At 41.3% G+C, this 19,276-nt stretch overlaps 1 protein-coding gene across 1 annotated transcript in view; it reads right to left on the reverse strand.

The window, feature by feature from the left end:
* The window catches only part of LOC147751601 (solute carrier organic anion transporter family member 1C1-like), a 569,256-nt gene that overhangs the window by 399,535 nt on the left and 150,445 nt on the right, over positions 1–19,276 (reverse strand). The window contains exons 4-6 of the mRNA XM_086920557.1: positions 18,401–18,533; positions 12,123–12,244; positions 778–924 (exon numbers count right to left, since the gene is read on the reverse strand). Coding sequence (XP_086776683.1) covers positions 778–924; positions 12,123–12,244; positions 18,401–18,533 — 402 coding nt within the window. The remainder of the gene's footprint in view (positions 1–777; positions 925–12,122; positions 12,245–18,400; positions 18,534–19,276) is intronic.

The following is a 19,276-nucleotide window of genomic DNA, read 5'->3' on the forward strand; positions in this document are numbered from 1 at the left end:
GCAGAACGCCAGGAAGGTGTTCTAACTGGACCCCGCTTGCTGAAGAAGGTGGCCCACTACAGTGGTGAGAATTCTTCAGAACAATTTATAAAGGTGTGTGCCTGACAGAGAAAACGAAATGACTTAAAGGGGCACTGTTGGTTTCTAAGCACTATAAAGTGACTAATCTTTAAAAATGTATATCTCTGGTTCCCTACAGTGGATTATTTTCGTTTTGGTGTCATTTAAAAGATACAAATATTACCTATTTTTATAAATTGGTGTTGGATTTTTATTTTGTGTGGTCCTAATTATTTACTGAAATTGTGTTTTTAAATGCTTTACATACCTGTCTTTGAAATTAAGCCTGTCTGCTCGCAGCCACGCTACCAAGGGTTGAGCAAAGTAATACTTTTCTAAGACCTATGCTGAATCCTATCATGTGTTAGTGGCCTTATTGCCAGTGGCAGACCTACATTTGCCCCTACCAATAACTCACTTTCCAACAGCCTGCCACAGTGGCGGGCGCATCCTAATGCCATGCATGGGACCCCGGCCCTTATGGCAGGGGTCCCTAGTACCGTGAGGATGGCAAGCGGGCAAAGTCCGCCCGCCATCCTAATGGGGGTCCTAGTGTGAGCTTTTGATCCATCCTATAAATCTTGGGCAAACTCCAACAGTTATCCACATTTTTCAGCTATCTGTAGAACATTTGTAAGAATGGCAAGCACTGAATTACATAAAAAATTCCCTAACTGATTAACAAAGCGATGTCTAATTCACTAGATGTTGCATTACCTATATAAAATGGAGTGTTTTCATATTTTGAATAGTCATCCAGGTACGATAGACCCAATGGTGTTATTGGTGTTTCTCCAACACCACGAAGAAGATTGCCCATGAGCACATATATCCACATATTCGTTCCAACTTCCTTTTCACAATCTGTAAAAAGAAAATAGACATGATATACAGCACTTTGGAGACATCACATTTTAATTGTCTACACCAATCTCAGCTTTCTGAAATATAGAGAGTCAAATTTTCATTGAGTGAGCCTGCAGCAGCCCAGAGCTTACATAGTGAACTTCGCTATCTTCATGGGCAAATCAACATCTAATTAAATTACACTTAGCCATGTGTTATTTACAGAGACTATCATGGTGTATGTCCATAATTTATTTCTCATGAGTTTCAGAAATACGTACCTACTCCCTTATTCCAATCTTATCACCTATCTTTGCTAAAAGTTTCCAAGATTCAAAGTGAACCAACTACTGGGCAAGCTCTCTCTTTTTTCAGAAGCCAGAATAGTTACTTCCGCACACCACCCCAATTTAAGTACACTGTCACTCATCCTATTTTCAGAAAGATGTTAAATGCATTTCTTTTTCTGATCTACTTCAGTGAGGGACAAGCGAAAGCAACTGGTTGCTTGAGTTCCAACGCGGAGAGCCTCACTCACATTTGCTTTTTTATGCTACTCACTCTTAGTTCTCTTTGCTCACTAAGGCCTGTGTGGCATCCTATGGGAAGATAATTAGAGGGCAGGGACCAATGAAGAAGCTGAATGTTTTTCTGAATGTGCACAGTGATGTGTGGTCCTGCCACTTCTTAAACTGAGCTGGTGGTTGCAGGTTTGATCTAGCGGTGGAAAAAATTTACATATATTTTAGAAAATTATCATGTTGGAATTGCATTTTAGAACACGTTTAAATGCTATTGAAATGCTTGCTTTAAAAAATAACTTACAAATACAAATGTGAATGCACTTTGTTAGAATATTAATAAATAAACTGATATGTGGATTTGGATATTTCTCATTCTAGCTAATATAAAAGTGAAAGATGTCATCAGAAGTGCTTCATTTATAAATATGCGTATTTCAAAATGTTGCACCAAGTAACTATACTTTAGCCTGTGCAGTGACTAGGCCCAGGGCTTTCCTTTCGACCTTTGGACGCAGTAAAGCATTCTGGGCACCTGCCTAGCATTTATGTCATCTTTAGAAATGTGCTGTCTCTAATGAGTCATTTAGTTCCTCACCCCATGTTAGGTAATTTTACTAGAATATAATGAACCTTTTAAAACTGTATGGAATAAATGGTGACATATACTTTTATAAATGTTAGCTTCAGAATAACATTGATATTTGTTTTTACATCAAGGACTAGCTTTGAGTATGCAACAAGCCTACACTGCATACTTGAGTTTAGGAAAGAAGGTTCTCACAGGAACCTTCCCTCTTGTAACAATTATACTGTATCAAACTTGATGACACGAGTGCATGACTGACGACACCATCTTGTGAACTGTTCTGATTGGACATCAAGTAGAGACAACATCAAGTCTATACTTGTGTGAGAAAGCTATAATAATGAGTTGTTCTAGCTAGTTAGATCCACCTCTTTATTTCCTTTACCCATCCAGTGGCCCTGCTGTTGGATTTTCCTTTGCCCCGAGACTTTTCATTATGTATAGTTGATTCCTTTTAGCTATCCTTGAGGTTATTTGCCTTTACTTGTGGTAGATGCTATTTCATAAATCGCTATACTAAATATAGTTGGTATTGCAACTGTAGGAAACTCATCTGAGTTTTCCAGAGCTACTCTTTATAAGAAGTTCATTCCTCCTTGTTCTCTCTTTTCCAATAGGACTCTTCATGGGTTCTTATATAGAATAGGTCCTCTAGCTAGTTTATTGGGGTTCTTTATGGAATATGTCTTTAATGTTGATTTTTAACCACTTTTTTTATTTCTGTAAATTACTAAACTGAATAAAAATAATTAGAAACTCTAAACTTATGACAGTGGTGGCTGGTGAAATTTGAAAGTGGTGATGCTTAAAAGTGTGGAATGAGTGCCCTGTGGTGAGCGTAGCGAGTGCACACAACTTTCATAAGGGAACTTGGGGGGTTCTACACCCAGTCAATTATTGAAAACAAAGATTGGGCAAAAGGTGCATTTTTAAGCAAATTTGAGAAAGCAAGAAGGTTAGTAAAGCAATTTGAAATGACATTAATAAAGTAATTTCATATTCTAATGGCATAAGTAGCTACTTATTCACTATAACCAGAGAACCTCACTTTACAATCCCCCAAATACACATTGCATCAACTCAACTTTAAGCACTCTATTTTATTTACTTCTGCCTTTTCGATATTTTATCAACCGTGTACCTTCTTCACACACAGTTACACAGAATCACAATTCCAACTGAAATAAATGACCATTGCTCCGTTTGTTCAGCAGAGAGGCAAAGAAATGGGTGACCAAGTATTCTGAACACCTTTGTGACTCACTAACTGGCACTGTGAGAAATTTGCAATACATTCAGCCTTTGCTCTAGACCTCTCAATGGTGGCCAGTTAAAACTTCCATGATGGCATCTTTGTTTAATGTACGCACTGTACAAGAGAAATATTCAACACAAAAAAAACAGAAACACAACATCCTGGAAATAGTAAGCAACACTCTCAAGAAATGCAAAATTAAGTAAAACATGTGCAATATAAACATGTACTTAATCACTGCCACAGAATACCTTAACATTTTATATATTCATTGTTCAGAAATCGATCATGTTATTTGTCAGTTGTGGATGGGTTAATTGGTGGATGCATGCATGCAAGTATGTATGTATTTATGGATGGGTGGATGGATAACTGGTGATGTGGATGGATGGGTGGGTGAGTGGAGTAATGTGTTTGAGTAGGTGGATGGATTAATGGTCAAATGTGCTGATGGGTGAACAAATGCAAATATGGTTTATGGATGGATGAGGTTGTGGGACAGCCATTGGCCACTATATATGACTGTCCCTTCAAAGCAATGTAAACAGTAACCATGCTGTAAAAGCATCTGCTTCATTCAAGGGAGCTGTTTGGTTTACAGCACATTGGTATGTAACAATCACAGTGCCCCAAGGACTGGCTGTGCTCATTATGCATCGTCTGCCCTATGACAAACAAGAGTCGTGCCTATCATATAAGAAATAAAGCAGCTAATTACTCACCACTGATCACCAGGACCTGATAGAAACAATGATTCCATCATGGAATTACTAATCTTTGTGATGTGACAGCCGTGCAGCTGCTTCTCAGAACGAAGAGGACCAGTACCTGGGCATTACCTCTCGGCGCTGCCTCACTACACTTCTCTACCATCTGCTTGCCGGCACCCATCCAGGGATTACTCAGACAGACCAAACTGCGAGTTCAATTCCAGATTGATGAGAGTTTGAAAGAGGGAAGGCAATTACTTGATGGATTATGTGGATCATTAGAGAAGAGGGCTCTGTATGGGCCCTAAATTCCAATAGTACTGCAGTTGAGGCAAAGGAACAGCAGGGGAAGATTCCAAAGTTATACTTTGCACTTAGTTATTTCATACATTTACATAGGTTGAGATCTGATTGAAGACACTTCCAAATACAACATAATAAGCAGGAAAATGGCTTCCAAATTCCAATAGAACCGCAGTCGAGGCAAATGAATACCATTGGAATATTTTTGCATTAGTTTTAATTCTAACATTGACATAGGCTGAGATCTGGCCGAGGACACTCCCAAACACAACATCATAATCTTGCAGGGAGGTTCCAGCTGTTTTTAGTTGCCCCGGGCTCCTACGCCTCATTAGCAGAGTAAGATTTTCAGCATCCGAGAAAGAAAGCATTTAAGATAGCAGTGAATCAGGTAGAAGCAGGGACTTCTGGTGTGAGAAAGGGAAAGCGCCAGAGAGACAGGTAGTAGTGGCTTTCTGTTACAGAGCTGCATCAACAAATGGCATAATGCTATATTTATTGAGGCCAACACCAACACAAATTAAACTTTCACTGTACCTGGAAGTTGCCCCCTCATGGGGCAATATCTCTGCATCTGCTACTTTCACCTTGCTATTTTTATTTTGCTTCAGTCAGTGCTGGAATTTTGAAATTGCTAAAAACACTCCCTGGACAATGGAGATGGCACATGCTGCTGCTGCCCTCTCCAGTAATCCCATACTTCTGGATGAGCAGCACTTCACCATTGTTACGTCACTGTTTCAAAAACAAACAATCTGTGCATTGCTCTCATGCTGTTTTTACTAGTAAACAGAACAATAGCAAAGTGAGGGCCGGTGTAAGCAGGGGAACACAGCGCTCCAATGGAGACTGGGGCAGCTGTGTTGCATTTTCCTCTGGATCATTGTCAGTGTGATTTAGAATCCTAAAGCACGCATGCCTGCAACACAATGCCAACAAGTCAGAGGTGCTACTGGTGGGGAAAGACAAGGGAGTCTGGAGCAAACACTGGTAGTCGGTTTCTATGGGTAGTGCCCCCACCCCCACCCCTAAGACGGCTGCAAAAAACTTAGGGGTCTGGTTCGATGCCAAGCTGGATTTCCAAGAGCATACCAAGAAGATCGCTGGCACCTGCTTCGGTCTACTCCGGGGTCTGCGACCTATGCTTGGCTTCTTTGACCCTCCCACCCGCCAGCTGATAGTCCAAGCAACTATTCTGCCTAGGTTGGCCTACGCTAATTCACTTCTATTGGGAGCCAATAAGGCGGAAGTCATGCGCCTTTTAAGGGTCCAGAATGCAACTGCCCGAGTCCTTCTGCGGCTCCCTAGAACATGCTCTGCCACGAGCGCTTTGTGGTGCCTGCACTGGCTGCCTGTGCCTCAAAGGATTCAATTTAAGGCACTCTGTCTGATCTTCAAAATTCTAAAATGGTCCTCTCATGAGATTTTGTCTAATCCCTATGTACCTACACGCCAGCTGTGCTTGGCCGAGCATTTCCTTGCCACGGTCCCCCGGGTGAAGCGTCTTAGAGCAGGGGGTTGTTCCTTTCGGTAATTTGCTGCTAAACTATGAAATTCCCATCCTGTGCAGATCCGCCGTCTAGACTGCCTTCTCTCCTTCCGTAAAGAAATTAAAACTTTTTTATTTCCTAGGGCCTAGCTTCCACTCCTAGGGTCTAGCTTCTGCACTCTGTTGGCTGGCTATAAGCGCCGGGGCGCCTCTTTGCTGAAGCATCTGTTGCGCTATACAAAATTTCCCAAATAAAATAAATGTCTGGTTGGCAAGAATAAAAGACCTGTCAACCTGACATGGGTACTAGGCTTTAGCTCTGACTGCCAATCAGCAGCATTGGCCATGCCCTGTAGTACCCAGACATGGGCACACAGGAAAAACATGTGGCTGCTGAGGTAAATAAATAATATTTTGCAAATTGACACTTTCAATTGACAATGGGGGGCAACAGGGGCGGTGGGTCAACGCCCCCACAGCCAAATGAAGAAACTGCTGTTGCCTTATGATAAAAAAAGGTTTAAAACTATTCCAATCTCTCTCCATTGACTCCTTGCAAATTCTAAATGTCCATGATGTTTTAATGACTTTCTTTAGGAAAGTATTAATTCCTCAAAGGGTGGAAAAGATTCATTGACCTCTCCAGAGCCCCTGGGATTCTCCATGGCGACATTTGTAAGTGTGTGTATGTTGAAGGTCTGAACCATCTTGATGAGTCCTTTTTGGGCTCCAGCAGTTTCTGGTAGCAGATTGATGGTTTTACACCTATTATAGAGCTTCAAAATATTACCCAAATTATATTTTAATAGCCCCCAACTCCAGTTGCCATTGACCAATTTGGGAAGGAGAGATGAGCAGTTATGGTATTGGCGATTGCAGTTTGGTGTTGTGAGTGTCAATAGGGAGATTAATGTTGTAGTTGGGAGAGTAGAGTGAATGAGTTATATTTGGATAAATCAATATTTACAGGAATAGTATTAAAAGGTTGTTAATGTGAAGAAGTTGATTACGGGCTCCAAGAAGTCAAAAGATTCTGGGATATTAATCTTGGTTTGCAAAAAGATCAGTATGTCAGTGTGATTTAGAATCCTAAAGCACGCATGCCTGCAACACAATGCCAACAAGTCAGAGGTGCTACTGGTGGGGAAAGACAAGGGAGTCTGGAGCAAACACTGGTAGTCGGTTTCTATGGGTAGTGCCCCCACCCCCACCCCTAAGACGGCTGCAAAAAACTTAGGGGTCTGGTTCGATGCCAAGCTGGATTTCCAAGAGCATACCAAGAAGATCGCTGGCACCTGCTTCGGTCTACTCCGGGGTCTGCGACCTATGCTTGGCTTCTTTGACCCTCCCACCCGCCAGCTGATAGTCCAAGCAACTATTCTGCCTAGGTTGGCCTACGCTAATTCACTTCTATTGGGAGCCAATAAGGCGGAAGTCATGCGCCTTTTAAGGGTCCAGAATGCAACTGCCCGAGTCCTTCTGCGGCTCCCTAGAACATGCTCTGCCACGAGCGCTTTGTGGTGCCTGCACTGGCTGCCTGTGCCTCAAAGGATTCAATTTAAGGCACTCTGTCTGATCTTCAAAATTCTAAAATGGTCCTCTCATGAGATTTTGTCTAATCCCTATGTACCTACACGCCAGCTGTGCTTGGCCGAGCATTTCCTTGCCACGGTCCCCCGGGTGAAGCGTCTTAGAGCAGGGGGTTGTTCCTTTCGGTAATTTGCTGCTAAACTATGAAATTCCCATCCTGTGCAGATCCGCCGTCTAGACTGCCTTCTCTCCTTCCGTAAAGAAATTAAAACTTTTTTATTTCCTAGGGCCTAGATTCCACTCCTAGGGTCTAGCTTCTGCACTCTGTTGGCTGGCTATAAGCGCCGGGGCGCCTCTTTGCTGAAGCATCTGTTGCGCTATACAAAATTTCCCAAATAAAATAAATGTCTGGTTGGCAAGAATAAAAGACCTGTCAACCTGACATGGGTACTAGGCTTTAGCTCTGACTGCCAATCAGCAGCATTGGCCATGCCCTGTAGTACCCAGACATGGGCACACAGGAAAAACATGTGGCTGCTGAGGTAAATAAATAATATTTTGCAAATTGACACTTTCAATTGACAATGGGGGGCAACAGGGGCGGTGGGTCAACGCCCCCACAGCCAAATGAAGAAACTGCTGTTGCCTTATGATAAAAAAAGGTTTAAAACTATTCCAATCTCTCTCCATTGACTCCTTGCAAATTCTAAATGTCCATGATGTTTTAATGACTTTCTTTAGGAAAGTATTAATTCCTCAAAGGGTGGAAAAGGTTCATTGACCTCTCCAGAGCCCCTGGGATTCTCCATGGCGACATTTGTAAGTGTGTGTATGTTGAAGGTCTGAACCATCTTGATGAGTCCTTTTTGGGCTCCAGCAGTTTCTGGTAGCAGATTGATGGTTTTACACCTATTATAGAGCTTCAAAATATTACCCAAATTATATTTTAATAGCCCCCAACTCCAGTTGCCATTGACCAATTTGGGAAGGAGAGATGAGCAGTTATGGTATTGGCGATTGCAGTTTGGTGTTGTGAGTGTCAATAGGGAGATTAATGTTGTATTTGGGAGAGTAGAGTGAATGAGTTATATTTGGATAAATCAATATTTACAGGAATAGTATTAAAAGGTTGTTAATGTGAAGAAGTTGATTACGGGCTCCAAGAAGTCAAAAGATTCTGGGATATTAATCTTGGTTTGCAAAAAGATCAGTAAATGTGGAGTGTGAGGTACCATCACTTCCATCAGTAACAGTAGGGACAAGTGTTGGTGATTGATTAGTTTGTTAATGTTGGTGAAACCTCATTGCGCACTAGGGTGAAGCTGCAGTGAAAGTGAATCTAAATATTTTCCATAAGAAAGGAGTTAAGCAAACAAGACTGGTTAAAAATCGTTGATCGAAATAATGGAGAAAAATTGTGAATGAGGGTGGATGCTGCTAGGAGTGAGAGGTTGGCATCATAGTGTACGTGCTTTAATTGGCTGGTTGGTGTGCTTCACCCTGGTATTGGTTGATTGGCGTTTCTTGTTGCACTGGGTATTGGACATTGTGAGTTTGACTTTGGATAATGGATTGGATAGAGGACTACTGAAAATACATATTCAGAACAAAATCAGAACATTTGGTTTAACGGAAATGATTCAGTCAATTGAGTTGCTAAATAAAATGTTCAAAGGATTTCAAGAAATTTTATGAGGGGAGATGTTACTATTCCTGTTCGGAAAAGTGAGGAGTTGCTCCTGAGGGTAATCCAGCTTACATAATGACTACTGAGCATGGATTAAATATGTATTTGTGATTGAAACAATGGATGAGAATTGCAAGGTGCATTGTATTTTCGTAGTTATGGAACTTTTAACACCTGAATTTTAGATCATTTGAGGGAAAAAATTGTATGAGATAAAGCCATCACCTTGACCAGTTCAATATGAAGGTTTACAGATTCAGGAAAAGGTTACAAGAGAAAAGGAGAAGGAGAAGGAAAAATGTAATTGGAGAACAGGTAGAGCAATGAAAAAATATACAAACGCCCAATGGGATGAAGAGCATTGTTGATGAAGGAGGGGAATTTCTGAGGGAACTCAACTGTCTCAAGTTCTTACATCAGAAGGTAAGGAAAAGGATAAAGATGCCGTAAAGCGAGAAGGGGAAGAATGAGACACTGATTCAGGAGATGAGAAACTGGAAGATCCCACCTCTTGTGACCCATGCTGATCAAGGAGAGATCTACATAAGTGCGAGTCAGATTGTGCCGACTGCTCCAGTACAACCATAATTACCTTCCATCGAACAACCTTTATAGGTTTTACAAATTGCCCCATTGTTAATGAGGTGACAGAGAGCTGTGGTCCCCATTGAATTTGACCCAGTTGTGCCATAAGTAATCGGTACAGCAACAAACCAAGTCGAATGAAGCTTAGAAGTTATGACCACTTTAGTTGTCGAAACACCGTCTACACAGACTATTCAGCTAGTGTTGTGGAGTTCTCAACAGAATTTGCAAGCCTTGATAGACGTAGGAGGAACTTTGGTCTTTATGACTCCTTTGGTTTCTAGCGATCTACCTGGAAGAGGATGTGGTGGATTACCAGCTTGGATTGAGGAACTGACTAGGGAAAGAAGGGTTGAAGCTACAGCCCTCAGAAGGGTACAAACATTTAAAGGATACATCTTTGACATTCCAAAAAAAAAAATTGATTTGGAGGAATTAATCAAGGGATGTTTGGATTTTGGTCATTCATATCAATCGGAAAGACCTGAACATACCTTTTTATGTAAAAAAATTACCTACAGAGCAGCTACTACACACAATTATTTAGCAGGAGTAGCAAAGAAATATGATGTGGATCTTGCAAGTAATGTGAATTTTAATTAAAATTATCAAGTTGAATTGGATGACCAAGCTATTGAGAATTTGAGGGTTGTAGGGATGCAAGTTCATGTCATGGAATTGATAGAATGCATCTGCAGATGGACGGATGTGGAGAATTTAGAACTTAGGTGGGCAAGAAAGCATGAAAAGAAAAAGAGGGAAATGGAGGGAAGACAGGATGATGTGAGAGAAGTGGCAGAATATCCATTGAGAGAAGTAGTAGGGGGTAGTTATGTACATTTTTCATGAAATAGAGGTGATTTGACTGCATTTACAAACAACCTTGCAAAGCTGAGAGATAAACCAGTGCAGTGGTATGATCAGGTTGAAAGGTTTATTTACATTTTGAAGGTGTTGTGGAAGGACCTGGATACAGACTTTGACACTGCAGTTCCAGCATATTTATGGTCTGAGTGTAAAATGTATGTACAATGGCCAAAAGGTGAGCTCCATAGTGAGAAAGGAACAGGTGCTCCGTCACCTATAATGATGGATAAATATGTGGCAGTAATAAAGTTCCTGAAGGGAGAAATTCCTCCAAGAGATATTGATTGGTTATAAATTAAGAGAATGACTCAGTAACGAAAGGAAACTGTCCATGAATAGTAAGAGAGGTTGTTGCAAGTTTTAAAACAGTGAAGGGGAAGTGAATACCCTGAAGAGAAGGATATGGGAATTTTTGTGTCACAGTTTGTTCTGGGACTGAAACCTAAAATTAGTTCACACAACACACATAATGTCATCTTTTGGCAATCAAAGTCGGTAGATGGAAGTCCTGTGGTGCGCAAACTATTTCAGCGATGAACTGGAAATGAAGCAGAGGAAAATTGAGGAGAAATTCAATTTCGCTCAGACGAAGTTGGCTCAGAAAGGGTTTCAAGGTCTGTCGATGGCTGGAGGTCAAGGTATGAAGCAGGGGGTTGTTGTCCCACAAGCTAGATTATTTACAGAATGCGAGTGTCTCAGGGAAGACGTAGAGGTGTTCCTACAGGTGTGGGATCTGGGACCGACATTGCCACTTTAGAGAAAGTTACTGCCTGTCACATGTGGAATAGAGTGGGACATTGGAAGCGAGAATGTCCAGCATATTTGGAGTTTCTTCATCGCCACAGTTTTTATGGCAGTGAAGCTGCCAATAAAACTGTGTTGGTTATGAAACTTAAGGGGCCCTAAATGGACCCCTTTTGCCTCAATGCCATGGGGTACCTGGATGGGGCACACCCTGTGCCCCTGTGTGCAGTCCCCCATGTTCCAGCACGGCATGGACTTTACCGTCCACCGCATTTTTTCGTTGCGGAGGGCGTATTTGGCGATGCAGTGAGCGCAACGAAATTTGTTTTATTTATTTATATATTTACTTACCTGCATTTGGTCGTATTTCATAGTTTACTATGCCCCACCATGCCCCTCCACCGACCCAAGTCATTGCCCGGCAGCACTCCCACCACTGACCGCTACTGCAGAGTGGCCTTGAATACAACTGTGAAGTAATTCTAAATGGCATTAACTTTAAGCACAGAATCTACAGGGGCAGGGGGCAGAGCCATATTCTTCTTTAGTAAGGAGGGGATGAGTAAAGGAAAAATGCTAAACAATAAAAAGACTGCTAATGCATTTTCTCGCACAATGATATGGCCTAAATGCCGGATGCTATACAGAAGATTGTTGATTAGCATTATAAGCATTCATTCTGTTTGTATTTTCCAGCTTGAGGATTCAAATATTTTATTTAATTTTCTTGACTATCTGATTGCAAATGTCTTGCATGCCAAAGCAATTGCAAACGTTTCATTAAACACTAATGTTTTCATGTCATAGAAAGTAGTGTTGATGTTGAAAAAAACTAAAAAGGGCGTTCGTTGGACTTTTGGCGATATTTTGCACATATATTTGTTTTTAAATGACCATTGTACATATATTCAAAACAGTTATGAAACATTTTCTTACCTGTCACTTTCCTACTGGTAGCTGCTACAGTTGATTCATGTAGATCAGCGAGGCAGGGGGATATGTTTGAAGTGGAGTTACTGGTGCTTGATTCATGCGTCATTGTTGTCTCATACTTGTAACTGTGTATTCAGACAATAGGTTTTTGTTACAAATATCTGAAAACATCCAAACATTGTATTACAAGTATAAATAAAATTATCAGAGTCACCAAGCTGCGTGATGCTGCGCAAAAATAATACTGAATGAATTATATTTTGCAAGACATTGGGGCATATTACCAACAACTAGCGATAATTTTTGTCTCTAACTTGTTTAGAGACAAAACTTATCGCCGCACATCGCCGATTTTTATCGCAGATAAACCTTGCTATTAGCAAGGTTTATCGCAAATGCGATAAAAAACGGCCGCAATGCATGAATATCGCTGAAAAGTCAGCGATATTCATGCATTATCGAGCAAATGCTCTTAGCCATGTTATCCACCTCCCATTGGATAACATGGCTAAGAACTGCTCAGGGCAGGTGTTAGCTTTTGGAGATATTCGCGCTTAGTGCGAATATCTCCAAAAGTTGGTAATAGGAGATAGCGATGTTAGGGACTGTTTCCAGTCGCTAACATCTTGGCACGCCCACTTTGCATGTAATTAGTGATAAATATCACTGACATGCAAAGTGGGGCCCAAGATGGTCGCTATCTCCTATTAGCTGTCACTAACTGGTGTTAGTGACAGCTTGGTAATAGGGAGATAATTTTATCTCCGCTTTCTTGGCTTTTAAAGCCAAAAAAGCGGAGATAAACCCCCTTGATAATATGCCCCTTTGTTATTAATTTTAAAAGTTTCCTACGTTATGCAAATCATATTTCATTAACAGATTTTTGATATTCTAAATGAAACTTCATAACCGTATGTGAAAATGTATTTGTTTTTTCAAGTTTTTATTGATATTATCATTGAGTTTTTTTTCTTTAACCTACTAGGGGCTTTATATGTTAGACAACTTTGAAAGAAAGAATAGTGTTTTCGCTATTTCAGAGACTAACAGTATTTTTTAGTTGTCCTTTCACTGAGTAAAGAGGTCAAATAAAAACAGAAAATAGAAACCTGTGCATTTATCTAGTGTTTTTAAACATAGCGTTTTAACCCAACTGCATCATTCAGTGTGTCTCCCTAAAACATTGCGTTTATTTTCTCCCAGAATCTCTATACCATCCTAACTTGTTTAACCTGGGCATAAAAGTTGAATCTTTCCCAACAGTCTTTTATTGCTTAGCATATGAGTACTACTATTGAACCAGCTAATCACATAAAAAATAATGCTTTGATGGTCATTGTTTTCTTCCTCCTTCAGTTTATCATTTTTGAACTGGAGTCAACAAGATTACTTAAAGATGTACTGAACTCACCCATACTTACCTCCAGCTCAAAAATGTCTACTGCATTCGTTTTTTACTGGAAGTGACTTGCATGTAATAAAACAAGGTGTAGGTTGTAGCAGCTACTCTACCAAAATATTTCCTGATTTTCAAGCTCCTACAGCAATACGGTTGAATAATCTGTACTTATTGCATGGGACACCATGCACAGCAGGCCCAAATTAAAAAGCCACCATCTCTTTTCACTCATTGCTTACTTGTTCCTTCCGTGTAGATGCCTGTGTGGATACTTGCGACTCACGCTTTGCTCCCCACTTGTTTCTTCACATCATGTCCCTACTCATGAACAACAGTGTAGCAGGTCTCTTGGCCAGCTGCTAGTTTCTCTTTTTCTTTTACCTCACAGCCATCATGTATTGCTGGTGGCTGGCTTTTCATTTTTCCTGGCTTTTCATTTACATATTGTATGCCTCTCCTCCCTTTCTACCACTGTTGCTTCACTTTATTTGGAAAACATCACTTATCTGGCTCTATTCCTTACTCCTGTGATGCTGTGTTGTGCATTTGGTGGTGCTTTCTGTTAGGGAGTTAAAAATGGCAGGAAGACGACGACATCTGTGCAGTGTGTTTGTGACAGATAAATGTCACATATTGTGCTGCTAAGTGGTCAATAAACAGTCATGCATGAGGTCAAAGGTTAATATGGGTGCAGTGACATTAAAACTAAATGGTCAAGTGTCCTTGGGCACAAGCCGGACACTCCGCAGCAGGACAGGACATGGTAGCTAAACACTCCTTTTATTCCACACACTATACTCTCAGTGATTGCTTAGGAATTTCAATCAAAGGAGAAACATGTTGCAACTCACAATGAGTTATATCAGTGAGTTACAGGTCATCAAACTGGCATTAAGCCTTTACTAGTGCCTGTCCATGGTTGGTCGGTGCAATGAAGTTCATATGCCATGTATAGCACCCATAAATGTAGACCATCAAAGCAGTAGGAAATTATACATTATTTAGGTATTTAATTTTTTGTTCTATGGGGCAAACATATCCATAATTTACAGGTGAGAAAATTAGATTTTTCTAAAATATTTTAAAAAATGGTCTAACTTTCGGCCGATTATGATGGCGGTTCATCCACGACCGCCGGGCCGGCGGTGAGGACCACCGGTCGTAGGAAGGGAAAAGGTACCTCGGCGGATGGAAAGTCCGTCCGCAGCGGTCCTGCAAGGCAGGACTTTTCCGCCTGCCTTGCAGGACCAGGAACAATGGGGCAATGGAGGCGGTGCCGTGCAGGCCCCGCCGTGGGTATTAGGATGCCTGTCTTTTGCGCCTGAGTTTTTGCAGCAAAAAGACAGGCGGAAAATGCCTTTGGGGGCCCGTTGCGGGCCCCCAGGGGGGTGAAGGGTGGGGTGCTGCAGGTACCCCCTACATTTGCATGTACAAGGTGACAGGCACCGCACGGTGCCTGCCACTTTGTACATGCAAATGTGAAATATGTATTTTTACATTGTGACGGGTGCTGCCACCTGACACAATGTAAACATACAGGATGCGCCCGCCAGTGTGGCGCGCGCATCCTAATTCATTTTGCAGGACCGCTCCACCTATGGCGGGCGGTCCCTTTTGCACCAACGATGGCGGGTGGATATCGTAATCGGCCTCATAGATATTTTTCTGGTATTGTTTGAAAATTCTATTGCTGAGATAGGAGTGTTTTTGAGTGTGCATTTGCATTGAAATGTGGGGACCCATAGATTTTCCTATTGCTCCTCATTACCTAGAGCGGTTTAAAATTAGAAGGCTTCTCTGGAGCAGTAAATAATTCATTGTTCCATGTGACATAGGTGTATTGATTAGAGGGATGTTGCAATGGAATTCCCATTATTATTCTCAATCTAAATACTAAAATACTACTCATATACAGCGTTTCTGTAATATCTACTGGTGTCTAATTGGATGGTGGGCAGATCGTCACCGCCGGGCCGGAGGTGGCGATCCACCCGCCAAATGACACCAGTTCACCGCCCACCATATTAGTATGGCGAGGTGCACCACGGCGGATGGAAAGACCGTCCGCCTCTTTTTGGTAGGTGGGATTGCCGGCCGGGCGGAAAACTGAGTCAATTTGGTCCATATTAGTATGCCTGCCTTTCCATGGTGGAGACTCCGCCTTGGAAATGCATGCGCAGATGGGCCCATTGTGGGCCACCAGGGGTTGGGAGGGTGGGTGGTTGCACTGGGGGTACCATAGGTACCCCCTACATTGGCATACACAAGGTGGCAGGCACCGTGCGGTGCCTGTCACGTTGTGCATGCCAATGCACAATATGCATATATTGCATTGTGGCGGGTGCTGCTCACAGCACAGTCCCCCACAAATTAATAAATGCTGGATGCGACCGCCAGGGTGGTCGTTGCATCCTAATTGCAATAGCGGGACTGCCGCACCTCTGGGGGTCGGTCCCGTGTACCATTACGGTTGACATCGTAATGATGCCCTAAGTTTGCAAAACCCCATCTTTATGGTGTTTATTCTGAGCTCCACCTCTTGTTCCTACATGATATTTATTTTTGATTCACTTCATCCAGAAAGGTTTCTACTGTAGTCAGTAAGCAAAAAGATGACTATTCTCACCATCTCCCATATCACATCTAAACTTTTGTTGACTTTACACTGAAACATTTTCAAAGAAGTATAGTAAAAATGTCCCAATAACTTTATGATGATGACACTTCAAATGTGCCACTCTCAATACCTCTTGACCTGTGCTAATAGAATGAACCCAACTGCCCGAAGGAGTTTCTATATTCAGATTCACCCTCATCTCTGAGGTAATGATTTCATACCACATCCACTATCTCAGTGAACAGTGAGTAAATTGCATGACTCATTCCAACTTTGAGGCTTTACATAAATTAATAATAAAAAATTGGATTAAAAATTAATTTTGTCCGGTGAAATACCTGTCAAGTAACCTTAAATTTGCAAATACTAAAAAAGCGTTTTCCTGGCAGCTAGTACTCCTTTTTTAATTCTTCAAATGAGGATATGATAGCATGATGAAAGAAATCCCTGAATTGCCCTCATCCTTCTAGCTGTGTGTTGGGCTTGGTCCTTTCTACATGGTCATTCTGACACTTTTTCCCTTCATCCTCTATTTTCTGAATCATTTTTTGTTGTCTTTTAGACTCTACACACTTTACCCCTGCTAACCAATGCTCTACCCTCTAAAATGGTAGAATTGGTGTATGGCCAATTGACATATTTAATTTACATTTAAGTCCCTTGTAAGTGGCAGTACCTATGCCAAAGGCCTATTAATTAAATTCTACTAGTGATCCTGTATCACTGATTGTGACACCCACTTGAGTAGCTCTTTGAAAATCACTCAGGTCTGCCATTGCCCCCTATGTATGCAGTTTTGTGTGCAGCTTTAATCTGCCATGTTAACCTGGAAAAATAAACCGTTTGCAAGGACACAACCATCCTTTCTAATACAATTAAGTCACCCAGGGTAGACCCTCGGCAACCTAGAGAGCAGGGTGCAGTGTATCTAAATACTACTGCAAAAGAATAACTTTGGAATTACTTTATTACATTTATAAGCTGTAACTGCCAAATGGGAACAAGTAACCACTGTTGGGCTGACAGAGAACCATCAGGCCCACCTCCTAAAGTCCAGTACTGGGATGGCACCATTTGACAGGATAAACTCACATCTGTTCACTTCGAAGGCATGCCTCTAGAAGCTTCTCACAACTTTAAAGGCACAACTCAAACACAAGGTCTTCAGTTCACTTTTGGACTTGCTGATACTCTGCCAGGAAGAAGGACTGCTGTTCTGGCATCCAAAGCCCTCATCAACGAGATCCTTGATAGTGACACACAACCGTGCATCTGGAACCAACACATCGCCTTGCTGCACGATACATCCTCTAGTCGTGACCTTGCAATACTGCTTAACCAGGATTTAATGCACTCTTGTTCAGCAGGCCTTATTCACCGGACTCCTTTGCATTGGGTTAAACATGTGACTTTGTCCAGTCCAGCATGACCAGATATCCACAGTTGCCGCTTTGTGCATTTTGGTGCTATTTTCACTGAAATGTTTAAATTTGCATTTCTCTGGTTTTCCTGATTGGATTTTTGTCTTTTTGGTCTTGACTTATTTATTTATGAGCTGCATGTCTTAGGCAGGTTTCAGTATTCTGGAGTTATTTTTGGTTCATATCTCTAATAAACTCATTCTCCAATGCTACTCATGGTCTATTTTTTTTTACTGATTCAGAGCAAGGGTTATATTTTTCATATTCTTTGCTTTTCTCAAAATTTCATTTAAATTTTGATATTATTTACATTTTTCTTTTTATTGCTCAATTGTGTGTAAGTCTGCATGAAAGGGTTAAAATAAGCTCAGCTCTCTTCTCTGTGAATAATAATAATGATTTAATATAGGTGTAATGTTTGGTTTGGCCACAGCTGAATATCTTGCATCTCATTGGTTACAATGATCTTCCCCGGAGTGTTCCTTTAGGTTCCTGAAAACTGGATCTATATAAATAATAGTTACAAAATGGGGATTTGAATAATAAAGGAAGCAGTTTCAAGTAAGTAAATCAAGCCTATCTATACTCACACTATTTCTAGGGGGCATCAAAATTCTACCAACAACATTACGTAATGTTTGCTAAAACGCTGCATGTTGCACATTCTTTGCAAAGGTTAAAAACCCCTTTGATGCTCATGACGAGCTCAGCTCGTCATGAGCTCGTCACAGGGGTTTATTCAACAATTTGAACAATACGCATCCTCTCCCACACCCAAGCAAAAGCATACACACCTAATCCTTTTTATGATCGTTGCTGGGAGGCCGGTAAATTATTTACTTACTGTCCCATGAAGAAGTGCGGCATGGCAGTTAAAAAGCTTCCGATGGCCATTAAGAAACAGCCAGCTGCAATCACTTTCGGTCTATGAAATTTTGCTCCGAAGTAGCTTACAAAAGCTATTACTAATAAATTACCTATGAAAGAACAAAATAGAAAAAGTTAGTTTATTTTTCTCCTTCACCTGAAAGCCTTAACAACTTTACAGATTCATTAGCTAAATTTTCAGAAACATACATGTAAACAGTTCAAAGCATTTATGTGAGAAAGTGGCTTATTATTTGGGGTGGGCTGACGTCGACCGCAAGTAACAAAGACACTATTTTGTTAGGTCCAGTTTTAATTCAAACCTGAGCGCAAACCCTGGAAGTGATGGCACAGAGCAGACAGGCTTAACTTGGAGAAAACGTTTAAAGCGTTTAGAAGTACTAAAATGGTTAACATGTCAAAAACATAATACTCTAAAAATCCCACTTCACTGTATAAAAAGAGAGTAAAATGTAATGGACAAAATCACATCAAAACAACAGATATCCAATAGTTTGCCTAAGTTAGTCAGCAGTTGTGCTAAACCAGTACCTAAGAATGATTTGAGGCTGACCACGATGGAATGTGGGTCAAATATACCTACAGGGTTTGATGATGTAGGAGATTTAAGCTTGGAACTTAGGGCCTGATTGAGAGTTTTGAGCAATGTCACCACCTCCACACTGGCTCCGCTGTGCCAAACCCAAGCAAGGACCGCCGACCATATCACAAGTTGAACTCATGTTACATGACTACCTCTCAAGATACGGTTGGCGGTCCTTTGCCTGGAAAACAGGCACCGCAATGGGAACAGCAAAAAAAGTTCCAGTACGGCATGGACGGTGACGTCCAT

This window comes from Lissotriton vulgaris, chromosome 1_1, assembly GCF_964263255.1.
Source record: "Lissotriton vulgaris chromosome 1_1, aLisVul1.2, whole genome shotgun sequence".
Taxonomy (NCBI): Eukaryota; Metazoa; Chordata; class Amphibia; order Caudata; family Salamandridae; genus Lissotriton; species Lissotriton vulgaris.